This window comes from Myotis yumanensis, unplaced genomic scaffold (genome assembly GCF_028538775.1).
Source record: "Myotis yumanensis isolate MYYU_CA2020_CCGP unplaced genomic scaffold, mMyoYum1.0.hap1 SCAF_1, whole genome shotgun sequence".
Lineage (NCBI taxonomy): Eukaryota > Metazoa > Chordata > Mammalia > Chiroptera > Vespertilionidae > Myotis > Myotis yumanensis.
The window spans coordinates 46188564-46206662 of NW_027223752.1; the positions used below are offsets into that span (position 1 = coordinate 46188564).

An 18099-nucleotide genomic window follows, 5' to 3' on the forward strand; every position below is an offset into this window, starting at 1 on the left:
CAGCAGGCTCTGATGGGGACTGGGTGAGAAGGCCCAATTGGCCCTGATCGCCAGCCAGGCCTAGGGACCCCACCCATGCACAAATTCATGCACCAGGCCTCTAGTTATGTAATAAAAACTCTTGAGGACTGTTGTGGGCTGAATTGTGTCTTCAACAAAGTCATGTATTAAAGGCCTTACTGCCACTGACTTGCCATGTGACTGTATTTGGAGATGGGGCCTTTAAAGAGATAATTAAGTTTAAATGAGGCCATTTGGGTGTGCCACAGTTTTTTTTCCTCTTTGAACACTTAGGTTGTTTGCGTTGTTTTTTTTTGCTATTATAAACATTTCTGTAATAAAAATTTTTATATGCATCTTCTTGTCCAAATGTTCCAGAATTCCTCTAGAGCAGTGGTTCTTAACCTTCCTACTGCCGCGACCCTTTAATACAGTTCCTCATGTTGTGGTGACCCCCAATTTCACTGTTACAAATTGAACATAATTAAAGCATAGTGATTAATCACAAAAACAATATGTAAACATGTTATTATATATGTGTTTTCCGATGATCTTAGGCGACCCCTGTGAAAGGGTTATTTGACCCCCAAAGGGGTTGTGACCCACAGGTTGAGAACCGCTGCTCTAGAGTATATACCTTGACCTGAATTGAACCCAGGACCCTTCAGTCCTCAGCCCAATGCTCTGTCCACTAAGCCCCACTGCCTAGGGCTGTTCTTTTGTTTTCTGTTACAACAATGCCAAGGTATATGTCTTTGCACCACACCTTCAGGCATTTCTGCAAGATGTCTGTGTTTCTAGAATCACTCTGCAAAAAGAACCCATGTTTTCCGTTTAAAGGTGTTTCTAATCCGGAGTTTCTCAGCCTCACCACTGTTGTCGGATAATGTATTGTTGCTGGGCACGGTGGTGTGGAGTGGGGGAGCTGTTCTGGGCATTGTAGGGTGTTTACCAACATCTGTGGCCAAATGCCAGTAGCACTACCACCACCACCACCACCACCCAAGTTGTGACAGTCAAAAATGCCTTTGAACATTGCCAAATGTCCCCTGGAAGACAAAAATCATTCTGGGTTGAGAACCACTACATTAGCCTTCCTCTTTTTTCCTTTTTCCATACAATAGGGTCAGTCTGGCATGGAGTTGAGTAAAGAGGTATCTATATGAGAAGCAGCCTAGCATGGGATATTGGAGGCCTAGTTGGGTAAGGAGGATGGCCACAAGGGATGATGGCTTAATGTGGGATGTCAGAGCTCAATTGAGGTAAAAAGTATGTATAGGCATGAGGGCAGCCTAGCATGGGGTATTCTGAGCCTGAGCCTGGATGAAAAGGTATCTCTATTGTAGAGGCAGGACAATCTTCTCCAATCCAAAATAGAGAGTTCTTCATTTATATGATTGATAGGCCCAGTTAGGGTGGTTTTCCAGCATTAGAACTTGGTCCCTATGGAGACCCGTTATTGACTTGATGATTGAATATCTATTTAAGCATATAATTAGGGATTTGCTGGCTGATGTCTCTATTAATTACAGTTGTTTTAATGGTAGAAGTAGCTAGATCAGGAACATAGCTCACAGCTATGTGATGCTCACCTCTGGCAAGTACCTTAACCATAAAAATAATCCCATCTGTGTAACTGACTCTTACGAACATAATGCTAAGCCAAAGAAGCCAAATTAAAAAGTAAATACTGCATGGTTCTATTATATAAATTATTAATTTATTAATAGGTAAAACTAATAGGTGGTGCTAAAGTTAGGATTATGCTTACCTTTGGTGAGGGTTGAAGGGAGATGTGAGAAGGGGTCTTCTGAGGAGTTGATAATGTTCTCTTTCTTGATCTGGGTATAGTTAACTTGTAAAAAGCCATTGAGCTATATGCTTATGGTTTATGTTATTTTCTTTATTGTCATCCTTTAACAAAATGTTCACCACCTCAAAATCCCATTTTTTTATTCTTGGAAAATAGTCAAATTCTTTCCTCTGAATCAGATAATTATCAGAAAATAGAATGTGACACACCCTGCAGCATAAACCAACTTAAACAGATAGGTGGCAAGCACCACTCAACCTGAGGAAGGCCCAATTTGGAGCACTAATGAAAGTGCTCAGTCTACCAAACCATTGGGGGCACAATGAAATGTATCTTGTTCAGCAACATTCAACATCCCTTTATTGAAATCATACTTTATGATAGGTACTTATCTTCTGCAAACATTGTACCTATATCCAAGGATCCACTGAAGTGAAGAAGACAAAACAGAATACAAAAAGAACACACACACACACACACACACACACAAATACACACACTGGTAGGTATGTGCATAATTAATTCATTGGAATCACAGAGAAGGGACCACTATGATGAAAGGCTTCCTGAAGATAAATATAAAAGTTAGCTAAGTGAAGAAAATGGGGAAGAGCATCCCAGCTAGAAGGAGCAGTGCATGCAGGATACAGAAGTACAACTCAGAGAACTGTCCTCGACATGGAAAGCACAGGAGTCATCAGCATCATCTTATATGTCCCCAGAGCCTGCTCTAGTGCCTGGTGCATGGTAGACATTCAGATATTAGTTAGATGAAAAAATATCTAAAGTACCATCAGTGGTATTCCAAGGAAAAATCATAAAGAGCTTATAAATCAGAGTTTATCTGGAGTGTAATGAGGAGCCATAAAATAATTTAAGTATTAGGATAACATGATTTGTTGTATTTTAGAAAGGTTCTTTGACAACTCTAGAAAAGATGAACATGTGTCTAAAGAGAAGAAACTAAGGGGAATCTATGTATGTGCATGTACTTTTACATACATATGCTTGTGAGCAGATATTTGGTGGTGGTGAGAGATGAAGCTAAGGATATAAGTTCAAATGGAAAGTTTCTGAAATAAAACAAGTAGAAATGATAAGAGTGTGAACTTAGGCATTGACTGTAGGCCTGATGAATAAGGGATGAGGGTGATTTAGGAGATACAATAAACAGTACTTGGTGTCCATCTGAGGAAGAGGCATCTTGGATGACTCCCAGATTACTTTCTTGGGTGACTGGCTGAATATTAGTCATATCATTCGCTCTGATAAGGGGATACAGGTAGAGTAGCAAGTTTGTGTTCTTCTGTCTGGAGAGGGGGGCAAGGAAAGGCTTTATTGACTGTGAAAAACAGGAGAGGATATCAGAGATTAAAATGAAGTTCAAACAGAATTACCCTCAGAAAGAAAACTTCCCCTGCACAACTGGCAAAATATGAACACAGACTTGGGACTAAGTGATTCATAGCAGCAGCTGGAGGAAGGTGTGTGAAAGTGAGAGGGACCAGAAGTAGCAACATTAGGAAAACATTCCTCCTGGGGGAGAAGATCGAGAAAGTAAGGTGTCCCTTGGAGCCGTGGCAGTGAGAGGAAAGAAGGAAGGAGAAAATTGGGGTCTTAGGGAAATGAAAGAGAGACAAGGCACACAAATTGCATCCCCACCCACCCACTACCACCACGACATCATCCATTAAAGCTTCTGCTCTTACTAACCTGCAGAAGCAGATACACTTGAACTCTATCCATAAAATGCTCAGGAATAGAAATAAACGTCATAGAAAGCTACTTTAAGAGGAATACAGAAAATGTGAGTTAATGCATTTTCACTGATGAAAATTCTTCCCTCAAAAGCAAACACAAAACAAAGAAAAACTATATTATAACACTCCAACCAAATAAAATGTCCTCAAACTTGTGGACATACTAATAGAGATATTAATGTAAGGGACATTGATGAAAGGAAGAAAAACAACCAAAAGAGTGAACGTGAGATATAGAGAGAAGCAAAAAGTGTCAGAGAGAAAGGGGGTGAAATGCAGTAAAGGCAAAGGAAGACCCAAAATACTTACAGAGCTCCTGAAGAAGAAAAATAAACCAATGGAACAGAACAAATTTTTAAACCACAATTGGGAAACTTTTCAGAAATTAGAGAAAAATGGAAATCTACAGATTAAAAGGGCCTAACCTGAACGGATTGATCCAGAACAGTGAACTCTGCGTGATAAATTATTAGATTTTAAAGACTAGTGAAACTATTAAAGTTTAAAGACAAATTTTTTTTCTGGGTCTCCAGTGGGGAAAAAGACTGTATTGCCAATTTTTAAAAAGTAGAATGTGTATCATACCTCTGAAAAACAATATACAAAGGAAGGCTACATACAATAGCATTTTTTAAAAAACAAGGAAACAAAGTTCAAGCTAGCCAGCCTGTCCCTCAAGTATCAATTTTGAACATGAAAGAATTTAGGAAATATTTAATGAGAATTTAATATATTTCATTATAGATCCAAGACTAAAACAGTGGTGGAAACATGGATATAATTGTTATATGTTCCAACAAAGTAGAAAGAATAAAAATAAGTAAAGGGAAAAATAAAATAAAATCATTCCCTATTGCATAAGTAATAAGTGGGAATTAGGGGATACCACTTAAAGGGGCCAGATGATAAAAAGTTAAGTAAGCAGAAGAGAGATTTAGGAAACTCTAAAATACATATCATGTACTCATACACATGCAAAGGCAACCACTAAAACAAAAAAGGCAAAAAATGGCAACTAGAGAAAGAAAAAGGGTAAATATGAATAATAAAAATGGTAATTATAGAGTTTAAACATATCAATCATCAATAAGCTTAACTCACCTATTAAAAGAAAAAATTATCAAATGGCTTCATAAAGCAAAACCCAGTCCTATGCTGTATACAGGAGACACATCTAAAGCACAGTGATTTAAAAGGATAAAAATAAAGGGATGTGCAAAAAAAAAAATTTGCAGGCAAACTGAAATAGTCTGAAAGCAGAGGTTGCAATCTCCAGTCAAAGTAGAAACTAGGCAAAAAATTATTAGACACAACATAGTATACTTTTTAAAAAATCATTACCCAAGGCTATGTTTATTGATGAGAGAGAGACAGAGACAGAGACAGACATCGATATGAGAATGGAACATCAACTGGTTGCCTCCTGTACATGCCCTGACTGAATCAAACCTGAAATCTGTGCCCTGACTGGGAATCAAACCTATGACCTTTCGGTTTAAGGAAGGACACTCCAACCAACTGAGCCACATCAGCCAGGCCAGAGTATACTTTTCAACGTTAATAGCCAATTATGAAGTTGTAATATTTTTGAGTACCTTATATACCAAATAATACAGCAAACACCTCAACATAGCAGAATTGCTATAGTAGAATACAATTAATCCCTAAACAATCCAGGGGTTAGGAATGCTGACCCCCACACAGTAAAAAAATCCATGTGCTATAACATTTGACTCCTCCAAAGTTTAACAGTAATTGTCTACTGTTGATCAGAATCCTTACTGATAGCATAAACAGTTGATTAACACATATTTTCTATTTCATGTATATTATATATTTGTGTTCTTACAATAAAAAGCTAAAGAAAAAGTTTGTTTCTTTGTTTTGTTTTTTTGTGTTTTTCCTGATTTTCTGTTTCTTCAGTCTCTAGTGGTCTTCACTTTCGGTCCTCCTGTGTAGGGGTTCTTTCCTGCGAATTTTCCGTTGATTATTCAGGAAGTTTTTCTGTATTTTAGTTGTAATACCATTTGTTCCTGGGAGCATGTCAGTGCAGCATCCACTTACTCTGCCACCATTTTTTTTTCAAGAAAAAGTTTTTTAAAATTATGCCCTGCTGGTGTTGCTCAGTGATTGAGCGTCAGCCTGGCAACTAAGAGGGCAGTGGTTCAATTCCCGGTCAGGGCACAGGCCTGGGTTGCGGGCTGGATCCCTAGTGCGGGGTGTGCAGGAAGCAGCCGATTGATGACATTTCTCTCCCATCAGTGTTTCCATTTATCGCGTTCCCTTGCTCTCTCTCTAAAAATCAATAAAACATGTATATTTTTTAAATTATATGTGTTAGTGGGCCCTCACAGTTCAAACCGATGTTGAGGGTCAACCATATAAGCACAGTGCAAGAAGAAATAGAAACACATGATGGATTTTGACTACATCACAGTACAAGTTTGCTACAATAAAATGTTTCAGGACCATCTAGTTCATTTCCCATCCTAGACCTGAAATTAGCCATTTCTTCAAGGACTCTTGGTTTCTTTTAGTGGGAAATGATATTTAGAGACCACAATCTTTATGTTGGAAGTCCTCACTTATCCTGGATTGGTCTTTGTTTCTAGGCCTTATCAAGTGGGCAAAGCTTAGGATATTTTTAAGAGAGAAAATTCATCGTTAGTTCATGGTGACATTTCTAATTGAAATTTAAAATTATAGAGTTTTTTTCTCTTTAACTTTTATATTGTATCTTTTTTCTTGTGCAAAAGAATCTTGATTTCTATGATATTAACAAAGTTAATTTAGTTATCTTAACCTACAGTTTTTTTTGTTTTTTTTTAAATATTTTATTGATTTTTTACAGAGAGGAAGGGAGAGAGATAGTGAGTTAGAAACATCGATGAGAGAGAAACATCGATCAGCCGCCTCCCGCACATCTCCCACCGGGGATGTGCCCGCAACCCAGGTACATGCCCTTGACCGGAATCAAACCCGGGACCCTTCAGTCTGCAGGCCGACACTCTATTCACTGAGCCAAACCAGTTTCGGCAACCTACAGTTTTAAATTAACAATACCAATATTATAAAATTATTAACAATTATAAAGTGTAGGTACTGTAAAAGTTTTAAGGTATGTTTGCATTTTTTATCCATGACAAATATCCTAATATATATGTACAAATTACTGTTTCAAATAATTTATTTGAAATAATTTTATACATGTGATTAAACCATCAACTCGCAACTTAATTAAGTTCATTTGTTTCATTTTGCTTTTTATTTTTAGGGCTTTGTTATTTCCATTTTATTTTTGCTTTATTTTTAAAATTTTAAAGGATTCAGCACAGCTTAGCTGACATTTGTTTATTTAAATAAATAGCAAGTGAAAGTCTTGGGCTTACAGGAACAGTGTTTTAATCAAAGACTTATTTAGTTATTAAAAAAAGTTTTCCTCAATTATTTTTAAAAATTGAGGAGCTTACTATAATTAAAGGTTTCAGTTATTCAGTAATTATGGGAGCCTATAACCTACACAGTAGCTCTAGAAAGTGGACACACGTTATTACTAAACTACTTCTGGGAGTTTTTGTTTTGTTTTAATATATTTTCAGAGAGGAAAGGAGAGGGAGTGAGAGATAGAAACATCAATGATGAGAGAGAATCATTGATCAGCTGCCTCCTGCATGCCCCATCCTGGAGACTAAACCTGAAATACTGGTGCCCTGTTCAGGAATCAAGCCATGACCTCCTGGTTCATAGGTCAACACTTAACCACTGAACCACACCAGCCGGACTACTTCTGGGAATTTTATAGCAATATTTTCTAACACATTGAAACTCTCAGCAGTCTTATATGAATTTCTTAAACCCCTTAGTTTCCTAATTTGGTTACTCAGGACCTCAGTTATATAGATAACTGCTCACCTACCTTTCCAATACCAAAGTAACTTTTATTTTTAATATTTAATGAAAGTAAAATTACATGCTGAAAAATTATATTTTGTGGCTGGAAATCTGAAATTTAAAACTTTAATCATGAAAGTCTGTTTTAGCAGTAGCAAAACATAAAATTGTAATTCTGTTAGGAATTGTATGGGAAGTTAGAGGATCCTATCATGTATAATTCTGTGATTTCTCTTTTTAGAAGCTGATAAAATACCAGTAATGCGTGGACAGTGGTTTATTGATGGTACTTGGCAGCCTCTAGAAGAAGAAGAAAGTAATTTAATTGAGCAAGAACATCTCAGCTGTTTTAGAGGTCAGCGGATACAAGAAAGTTTTGAAATGGATGTGTCAAAATCCATAGATGGAAAAGATGGTAAGACCAATTAATACATTTAACACATTATAAAAACCAAGTAAGTTGTTGATAAAGTTGAGTTGTTTCTAATTTTGACATAGTAATTTAAGAGTATTCAAGTTTATAAAACTTCTCATTATTTTAAACATTTATAATTATTTTAAAATTTAAAATGTCTATGAATTTCTGAACTATCTCAATTTCTATTTTACTTAATGTGTATGTTCAATGGCATAACATGATTTACTATAAATGACAAGTTGTCATAATGTACTCTCTAAATTCATTCTTTTTTTTTCTAAATTCATTCTTTTCAGTAGTTTTTAGTTATTAAAGAAAATTAAACTTATAAAAAGATCCCTTATCATTATATCAAAAGAGCAGTTTTGTTAATATTTCTTTTTTGTATCTCTTAGATGTCTCCATATTGATAACCAACTTTTAATTTTAAACAATCTACTCCTTACATTTCCTTATTCAGCATTTGAATATGTGTGCAGTAGTTTAAAATAATTATATAATAGCCAAGATTACTGTTTTGTTATGTCTAATCTTGAGTAAAATTCAAAATATGTGACACATTTAAAAATACTTCTATTGTTCCATTTACTGCAGGCAGTGGGATCAACTATTCTGGTGAGTATAACAGTATAGGTGGATTAGAATTTATAGATTCCTCTCTCTTTTTTTAAGCGTTTCTTCATCCATGCTTGCCTTTATTTGGGAGGTTTCTTGGCAAGCCCTGTTAAATCTGGTAAATTGAGTGATTCTTTTCCTTCCCCTCTTAAATATCTCCAAAGCAGAATATTGACCAAGTAATTCACAGAATGCAGTTTGGAAGAAATGAATGTCATTGGAAATAATTGTTTATATAACATAATTAATGGCAAAACAATAAGCTTTAAATTGGCTTATTTTTTTTCTTATAAGTAATAAGAAACATCCCAAGTCTTTTCTCTGTCCTACTCTTTACTCTTATCTCTCCCTAAACACACACACACACACACACACACACACAGGCATGGAAACTATAATTTAGCTTATACCAAATTAAAATCTCTTTTGTATCTAGTTGATTAAAAATGTACATAATTGAGGAAAGTTGTGGCTTCTGAATAAATTGGCAATTAAATCTAACAAATGTATATAATAATAGTTGTCTATTATGTGCTAGATAACATACTCGAAAAATTTTAAATATCATTTTCCTAATCTGCAGAGTCAAACATGTACTCATTTCAGTGTAAAATCCAAGGTCAACGTTTTTAATTTTTTTATTGATTTGAGAGAGAGGGGAAGGGGAAGAGAGAGAGACATCGATTGAGAGAGAAACATCGATTGGCTGCTTGCCTTAGGTGCCCCAACTGAAGATCGAACTTGCAACCCAGGGATGTGCCCTGACCAGGAATCAAACCCACCACCTTTTGGTGTACAGGACAATGGCTCCAATCAACTGAGCCATGTGGGCCAGAGCCAAAAACAAGGTTTTTACATATCAGTATATAAAGAGCAGTTCAGTGTCTACAGAGCAAGCTCTCTGTACATTCCTGCAGATTGCTGTAGAGACAATACTTCCCCAGTTATAGCACAAATAGTAAATTTTACATATCTGTGATCTTTTATTAGTGCCTGAAATATTTTGTAACCTCTCATCACCACTACCAAAATAAACACAAAAGCCTACTTTATAGTGTTTGAAGAACTGACCTTTATTTTATATCATTTCATTGCTATTGGAGAAGGCTGAATTCTGGATTTTTCCCTTTCTATTAATTCTCCTTAAGTCTTGCCTCAAAAATGGCAGTTCACCTTAATGAACCCAGTTTATCCACCCAAATTCTTTACTATCAATGTACAGTAGGTCCTCAAGTTACATGGGAGATCTGTTCCTATGGCACAACATAACGCGATTTTCCCCGTAAGAACCCACCTACATAAGCACCTACGTCACTCACATGGAGCACATACACAGCAGTATTGAAGTGAGACAGTAAAAAAAATTTAAAAGAAAGATACAATTCCTGACCTTTACTTGTGGTAAATAAATAATAAAAAATATAAAAAACATGTATATATGTCAAAATGACCGAACTTTTTTTTTTATAAATAAATGGGAGATGGCAACGTAACCACGAAACGGCGTACGTCCGATGTAACCCGAGGACTGTCTGTATGAAAAATAAATCCCCAAATCCTAAGAGCTTAGAGGAGAAAAAGTATGGTATGAATAATAAAAATATAAGTAGATTGTTTCCCTTTCTCGTCTGTTTTCAAAACATTTTTATTCCACTTGCTAATTCATCCTGTGGAAGTTCGTCAGCTCTGTTTTATCTCTAGATCTCATGTACTTGGAATCTTGTTTCTATTACAGTAAAAAATTAGAATTTCATGTGCCCTCTATATTTCTACTCCCTATTAAAATGTTAAATGTAGTCCTTGCCAGTGTGGCCTAGTTGATTAAGCATGGTTCCCTGCACCGAAGGGTCACCAGCTTGATTCCTAGTCAGGGCACATATCCAGATTGTGGAACCCAGTAGGTGTGCATGCAGGAGGCAACCGATTAAAGTTTCTTTCTTATGAGCCAATCATTTAATATGTCTGATAAAGAACATAGTTTATTTGTGTGAGTAGATTTTCATTATGCCTTTGCGTGTATATGCTGATTCTAGAGTACCAGTGTAGGATGTAATAATAATACTAGAGGCCCAGTATACGAATTCGTGCACCAATGGGGTCCTTCGGCCTGGCCTGCGGGATCAGGCCAAAACCAGCTCTCCAACATCCTGCAAGGGGTCCCAGGCCAGGTCAAGGGACCCCACTGGTGCACGATCAGGCCTAGGGAGGGACTGTAGGAGGGCTCCAGGGCATGTCTGGCCCTTTTTGCTCAGTCCCGATTGGCCAGACCCCAGCAGGAAGCTAACCTACCAGTCGGAGTGTCTGCCCCCTGGTGGTCAGTGCACGTCATAGTGAGCAGTTGAGACACCTTAGCATATCATTAGCATATTACGCTTTGATTGGTTGAACGGACGACTTGACACTTAGCATATTAGGCTTTTATTATATAGGATATTTTGCTAGCTTTAAGGATATACCAAGTACACTGAGTGGTAAAATTCTAGTTAGTAATAACAGGAAATTGTTAAACTGTTAAAACACTTTTGCATTGTAGTCTTTCAAAGTGATGATTCTTTGAAGTTCATTAGAAGAAAACTTCCTTTTTTAAAATATACTATGGCATATCAGCAAAATATCAGCATATTTTATTATTAACAAAGATTATAAATTTAATTCAGTATATATGCTGTTGTCTTAAATTTCCAACCATTTTATTGGTTATTCAATTTTATGTAAAACATTTATGTATTAAGATGTGACATTTGACTTTGAAGATTATGGAAAATTTGGTAGTACATTTGAAAATTATCATTGGTCTTAAGGAAAAGGTATTTGCTGTCCAAAAAGATATCTTTGTTGGAAAAATAACTCAAATTTACCACAACTACAAAGATAAAAAAAATATTACAAACTTTTATTTTGCTTCTTACCACCAGGCTTCTGAAATTTCATATTTCATTAATTTGAGGGGGGAAATACCTTTTCCACCTAAATTTTCTCATGTATATGTGATAAAGCCTGACTTTTCATATTTTCAGGAGAGTTTGAATGCTTTCGTGTGCACATAATACTGTGTGCTAAGCACTTTTCTGAAAGAAATAGGGTTTCTAGAATCTCAAGGGTATTAAGCCTTTTGGGAAGGAAAAGCTTACAGATGAAAACAGTTACAACGAGTAAGTACAAGATAACACAGTAGATAGTGACTATTATACACTCTGAAAAGAGATTTGGAATAAAGAGAGTTGTTGATTACAGTGCAGTGGAGTTAATCAGGTGAGGCTTTCTGGGGAAAAAATCCCATTTAATAATTGAAAGCATTTTAAAATATAATATTTAGCAACTCTTATTAAGTTCTATGGGGAATTGCTAAGAAACTAAACAGAATTCTTGCCTTAAAAGACATTAAACTAAAATAGTACTTTTTCTTTCTGACTTTGTCTATATTTCGGTTAGGGTAACTTGCCACAAGTATGTTGGATATGTTTAGTATTTTCTCCCTGTTAATTTTCCTACTAATTTCAAAGTAAGCATTGAATTAAATACATTGATGAAATAGATTGTGCATAACTCTTTTAGTACACAAAAATTTGTGATTTAGATACTTTCATCTAAATTTCTTTTTCTTTTTTTTTTTTTTGAGTTAAAATAAAAACTATTCTTATCATACCACTTCCTAGGCTAGGAGACATTAATCTAGAAGCCAAACAAATGAAAGTCTAAATTTCACTGGGGATGAATCATACAAATAAAATCAGGCCTTCAAATAAGTAATTTTGTAAATACTGCAACCTAGTACTAGATTAGTATCTTATTCATTTTATAATTCATCTATATAAAGCAGGAATCAGTAAAAAATAGCCAGTCGAACTAAAAGAATTAGTCCTGTACCTCACTGTGGCCAAAAAATGCATTACCTCAATCTATTTTTGAAAAAATAAACTCAAATTGAGAGATATTCTGCAAAATACCTCTTCAAAAATGTCAAGGTCATAATTAACTAGATGGAGGGAATCCTTTCACAATGTATATCTTCACCACAATGTATACTTTAAATATTTTATTTGTCAATGATACCTTGAAACTGAAATATTTTTAAAATGTCAAAGTCATCATGAAAGAACAAAAAATTAAGGAATTTGTCACAGGTTAGAGAAGACTAAGAAAACATGACAACACCATGGTGCCTGGATTGGGCCCTAAAGCAGAAAAGGACATTAGTAAAGAAACTGAAGACATCTGAATAAAGTCTCTATTTTAGTTGATAGTGTAATACTAATGTTAATTTCTTAGTTTTCACAATTGTTCTATAGCTACACTAACGTTAGGGGAAGCTGTACTATTTTTGCAACTTTTCTATTTCTAAAATTATTCCATAATAAAAAGGTTTAAAATTTTTTTTTAAAAAAGCCCTAGCCAGTTTGGCTCCGTGGAAAGAGCATCAGCCTACGGACTGAAGGGTCCCAGGTTCAGTTCCAGTCAAGGCTACATACCTCAGTTGCAGGCTTGATCATCAGCCCTGATCCGGCAACCAATTGACGTGTCTCTCTCACACTGTTTCCCTCTCTCTTTCTCACCCTTCCTTCAACTCTCTCTAAAAATCAATTGAAAAATATTATCCGATGAGAATTAACAAAAAAAAAAAAAAAAAAAGGAGGAGGAGGAGGAGGAGGAGGAGGAGGGGGACAGTACAGGGATTAAAATAAAATAGTAAAAAGCATTTAATTAAACCTCCCACAAAAAAAGAAAAAAACAGGAAAGGAAGAACAAAATACAGATGGAACAAAGAAAAAATAAATGGGAAATGATAGATCTTAATTTACCCATATCAATAACTATAGTAAATGCATATAAGTGAGCTAACAATCCAATTAAAAGGCAGAGATTGACAGATTTGTTAGGTATGCAGGACCCAACTATATGCTGTCTACAAGAGTCACACTATCAATATAATGTCGCAGATGGGTTGAAAGTTTAAAAGTGGACTTTTTACTGTTCAAACTAATTTGGAGTGCTATGACAGTACAGCTGTTGGTGGATCTGTAAGGATTTACAACATTTAATATTTGGCATGTAAAGTTGTACTCATTTCTATCACTGTTGCTGGATAGGGATATCACAAATGTCAATATAGAATTTCAGAAATCAAAAAGACGGGCAGGAGAGGAGAGGGAAAGGTTTAGAGAATTCCCACCATCTAGTTCTTAGTTATTAATTTTTATAAATTTATCTAACTTAATTTCTCTGAGGTCCAAGAAGAATGCCAGAAGTCTTCTCATTACCTTTGACAGGCTTGAGATGTACAGACTTTCTTCCCCTGAAGTTGAGTTTATCCAGGTTGCCAGCTTTTATAAAGGGAAAAGTTACTGAGTTGTAAGAGGTGAATTATAGTAAAGAAATTTCTTAGAAATGCTGTATTTTATACTTTAAATATTTTTTTTGTGCAGGACTTTAAAAGAAAATTTTTATTAAATGCTAGCATCTAAAAAGTTAGCACTTCCAGTTGTATCTTGAGTTAATATATACTTTTGCTAACACAACATAAGAATTTATAACTAAATGTTTATTTTAGAAAAAAGAAAAAAGAAATGCTTTCTGGCACTTGAATTTCTTTTAATAGTGATTTCTGTTTGGATTGATAATAAACCCTTTTGTCTCTACTTTTGTGATAGTTTGAGTTGAAAAAATTAACCTCTCTAAGCTAACAGGATGTTGTAACAAATAGAGCAAATGACTTCCAAGTGAAAATAAGATTTAAATTTGAAAAAAAGAACCATGTCTATTTAATTTTATAAAAATGTTTTAAATAAATATGCTTCTCTGTTTTGAACACATTGGGGTGTTTGCCCTTTTGTTAATTCCTAATTTATACTATTCCTTTAGAAAGGAAAGCCTTTCATTTTTGTATCTTGATAAGCTTTTTGAAAGCTTTTACATAATTTTAAAGTGGTCATTATGGTTAATATGTTTCCCATTAGTTCTCTTTTAGTAAATATGGAATTGGTTCGTGTTAGTTTTACTAGTAGATTTAGAAATTTTAGGTTTTGTTTCTTTGGTTAATAAAGTGTCAATTCTATGCCATTTTGATCTACTTGGATATGTTAGCTTTTTCCTATTGATTTTTTTTTCTAAACGTTTTGTACAAGTAGTACATCTACTCCTCAGTAACTGACCAGAAGGCTCATGAATGAAGAAACATTTTCAGTGATGAAAATTGTTTCAGTTGTCATTTTCCACCCCCTGTGACAATGAAATGATTTTATAATCATGATATTCTGACCATTTTTAATCCTAGTCTATAGTTTTTTATGTAGTAAAGCGTCTTATAAGCATTTCTCAATTACAGTGATTGCACCAATCTTTATACTTCATCTTTGTACGCATCAGATTTTTTTTTATATTTTTAGTACCATAAAACAGGAATTAAATACTTACCCATTTGCACAGTAACTAACCTTCGAATGTCACATTAATGTAGAAGGGAGTGAGGATGAAAATCAAATGTATTAGAACATAAATTTAAACTAAATCACAAAAGTTCTGTGGGTCATAATAGTTCATTTTAACTGAACTATTAACAAATGGATTTGTAAGTACAAAGTGGATTTTAAAATAATTGCTTTCTTAAAGTATAGAAAAATATTGATCTATAATTAGCAATATTTGACAGGGGAAGTGGTGACTTTAAGGTTCAAGTTATCTACTGATTTGCCAAATAGCAAGTCTGTCCAACTATGCTCTGTATAGCCTGTTTCATGCTTACAAGATGTCAGCATATATTTTTACTAATGACCTTTTTTCATTATTCTATCACTAATCTTTCATTTTTTTATCATTAATAACTCAGTTAAAAGTAGAGCTTTGAATTTGATTTGTTTTTGTTTCATTTTTTAAAAGTCTTTTAACAACTTGAACAGTTGTGAAAAGGATACTGTGTTTCTGTGGGAAGGCTCCATTATACTCTAGTAGTTGAAAACATCTAGTAGAATGTATACTGTGCTATCTTCTCAGGAAAGCTGAATTAGATATTTAAAATGTTCTTTATTGCATTCTCAATTTGCACATCAGTTGTTAGCTGTCAGAGCCACAAATTGGGTGAGAGTAAATAATCTTAGTATTGTAAAGAAGGGGATTATAAATCTCGTGCACATACAAAAGTGCTGTGCTCTGTTTTTTTATTCTACCTATGCAGAGACATTAAAAATAATGGTTGCATAGTTGTCTTTAACTGAGAAATTTAGATATCGTTTGCCTTTTTTCAGTAAAAGTAGAGCATATATTTGATAAACATTGATATTTTGCTTCACTGACTTTTAATTAGAAATTATATCAATAAAGCACTTAGAATGTTTGTCAAATACAACTCATTTTTTAAAGTTAATAAAATAAAAAGGCAAAATAGCAAACCTCATTTAAAATATACTTTGAAGCTCAGTGTTTTTGCTTTCTTAGTTGCCTACCACCTCCCTCCCTTCTCCCTCCCTTCTCTGTTCAAATGGAGAGGATATAAGGCGAGTACAGATGCGGCAGGTCTTAAACGAAAGCGTTTCCAAGGTACAGTAATTGTAGTTTTATTCCTCCATGTAGTTATATTCCTGGCTTATAGCACTTAGTTGTATTTAGAGCATTCAGTAGTCTTTAAGATATAGAAATTATTAGTATCCATATTTAAAGCATAGAAATGTATACATTGTGCTATTTTTTTAGTGTTAATTTTAAGTGGTATAAACATTTGTAAATGATGTGTGTAGTCCAATAATGGGATATTCGCCAGTATTAAGAATGAAATTTTGTAGGCCTAACACTATTCTCTTAATATCTTGATCTTGAAGTTTCACTGTTTTCATCATATGTTGCTCAAAACTATTTTAACAAAAACGTGGTTTAGAATCAGACAAAAAGGCTTAAAATAGTGACCTAGATTGGACATAGAATTAGAAAAGTAAATAATTGTTAAATGTAGTAAAGTATTTTCTTTAATTTATAAAAAGTTCTTTTAAAAAGCTGAATTTGTACATTGTTTTCTTTGGAACTGAAGATATTATTAATGTTTGTTGTGTTAATTGCATCTCGATCTTGTGTTCAATGTTAGTAATGTGTCCTGGCAGGTAAGTTAAATATAAATTAGTTTCTGATAAATTTTTGAATTACATTTGTAACATAGCTAATAAATACATTTTCCTTGAATGGATTTACTCTTCTATGTATTCTGGTAGGAAATAGGTTTACAGTCAAATCTCGGTTCTCGAACATCTCCCATCTAGAATAATTTGGTTGGTCACAGAAAAAATGTCTACGTTGTCCAACCAAACTTCAGTCTTTGAACTGACAACTCTTTCAAGCTGGTACATCAGCACGACAAAAAGCATCTCTCAGGCAACAAAGGACAGAATGCTTTTGTTGCTGATGAAATCTAGCACAATTTTTCAAACATTAAGAGGCCATCAAGCCGAAACCGGTTTGGCTCGGTGGATAGAGCGTCGGCCTGCGGGCTGAAGGGTCCCGGGTTCGATTCCGGTCAAGGGCATGTGCCTGGGTTGCGGGCACATCCCCGGTGGGAGATGTGCAGGAGGCAGCTGATCGATGTTTCTAGCTCTCTATCTCTCTCCCTTCCTCTCTGTAAAAAATCAATAAAATATATTTTAAAAAAAAAAAAAAAGAGGCCATCAAGAGTGCTAATGTTGCTAAGGTTGTGAAAGAAGCAATGCTCACTGACAACTGAAGAGGTAGAGAAACTTGTTGATTTGGATAAAGGAAAAGCAGCCAGTAACAGCCCTTTCAGAGGCAGTGATATATAAACAAGCAAAGATGCTGCATACTGACCTGAAAGACATCCTTGAACCGAATGCTAAAAGTGATTCCTTTAAGGCTAGTAGGGGATGGTGGTTCAATAAATTTAAGGAAAGTGTTTATAGATTAAACAGTACTTTAGACATGTACTGTATATAAGAAAGGTTAAAACAGGAATCATTTCAGGGTCTGGAACGGATTAATCAACTTACATTATTTCTAATGGGTAAAAATGATTCCATTTTCGAACAAATCAATTCCAGAACAGCATTCCAGAACACATTAAGTTTGAGAACCGAGGTTCCACTGTACATAAAAATGTCTTAGGATCTTAGATCTTGACCAAGGCTATATATATTTTTTCATATTTAGCTTGAGGTTATTTTCAGCCCATCTTCAAATCAAAAGAATATTAGACTGTGCTAGTAATTATTCTGTGTCAAGTCACTTCATCTCTTTGTACCTTTGTATCTTTGTATATAATGGGAGATAATACTTGGCTTAGAGGATTTTTAGAAAATAAATCAAGCATAATGATTTGAAGGTGCCTAGTTTTCTGAAGATGGGTATATGGATTTTTCTTCTATACCAGAGATAGAGGAAACATTTGAGTTCATCAAAATATAATAATTATTAAATTATGAATTAGTGAACATTTTATGACAATTTTCTTGATTCATTGCTTCCACAAACATTACTAAATTTGTGATACATGTCAGGCACTGTGTTAGGACACTGTGTTTGGTGCTAGTGATACAAAATAATCAAGACATAGTTCCTGCCTCACAGAACTTACGAATTTCTGGAGCATATAGGTTTGATTTTTTTAACTCATT

At 34.7% G+C, this 18099-nt stretch overlaps 1 protein-coding gene across 8 annotated transcripts in view; it reads left to right on the plus strand.

Moving 5' to 3' along the window:
- DDHD1 (DDHD domain containing 1) overlaps nucleotides 1-18099 on the plus strand; it is a 79521-nt gene that overhangs the window by 13527 nt on the left and 47895 nt on the right. For 3 of the 8 annotated variants that reach the window (XM_070419482.1, XM_070419484.1, XM_070419487.1), the window contains exons 2-4: nucleotides 7706-7879; nucleotides 8477-8497; nucleotides 15926-16027. In XM_070419482.1, the coding sequence (XP_070275583.1) occupies nucleotides 7706-7879; nucleotides 8477-8497; nucleotides 15926-16027 (297 nt within the window). The remainder of the gene's footprint in view (nucleotides 1-7705; nucleotides 7880-8476; nucleotides 8498-15925; nucleotides 16028-18099) is intronic. The other 5 variants (XM_070419485.1, XM_070419488.1, XM_070419486.1 and 2 more) reach the window with 3 other exon arrangements.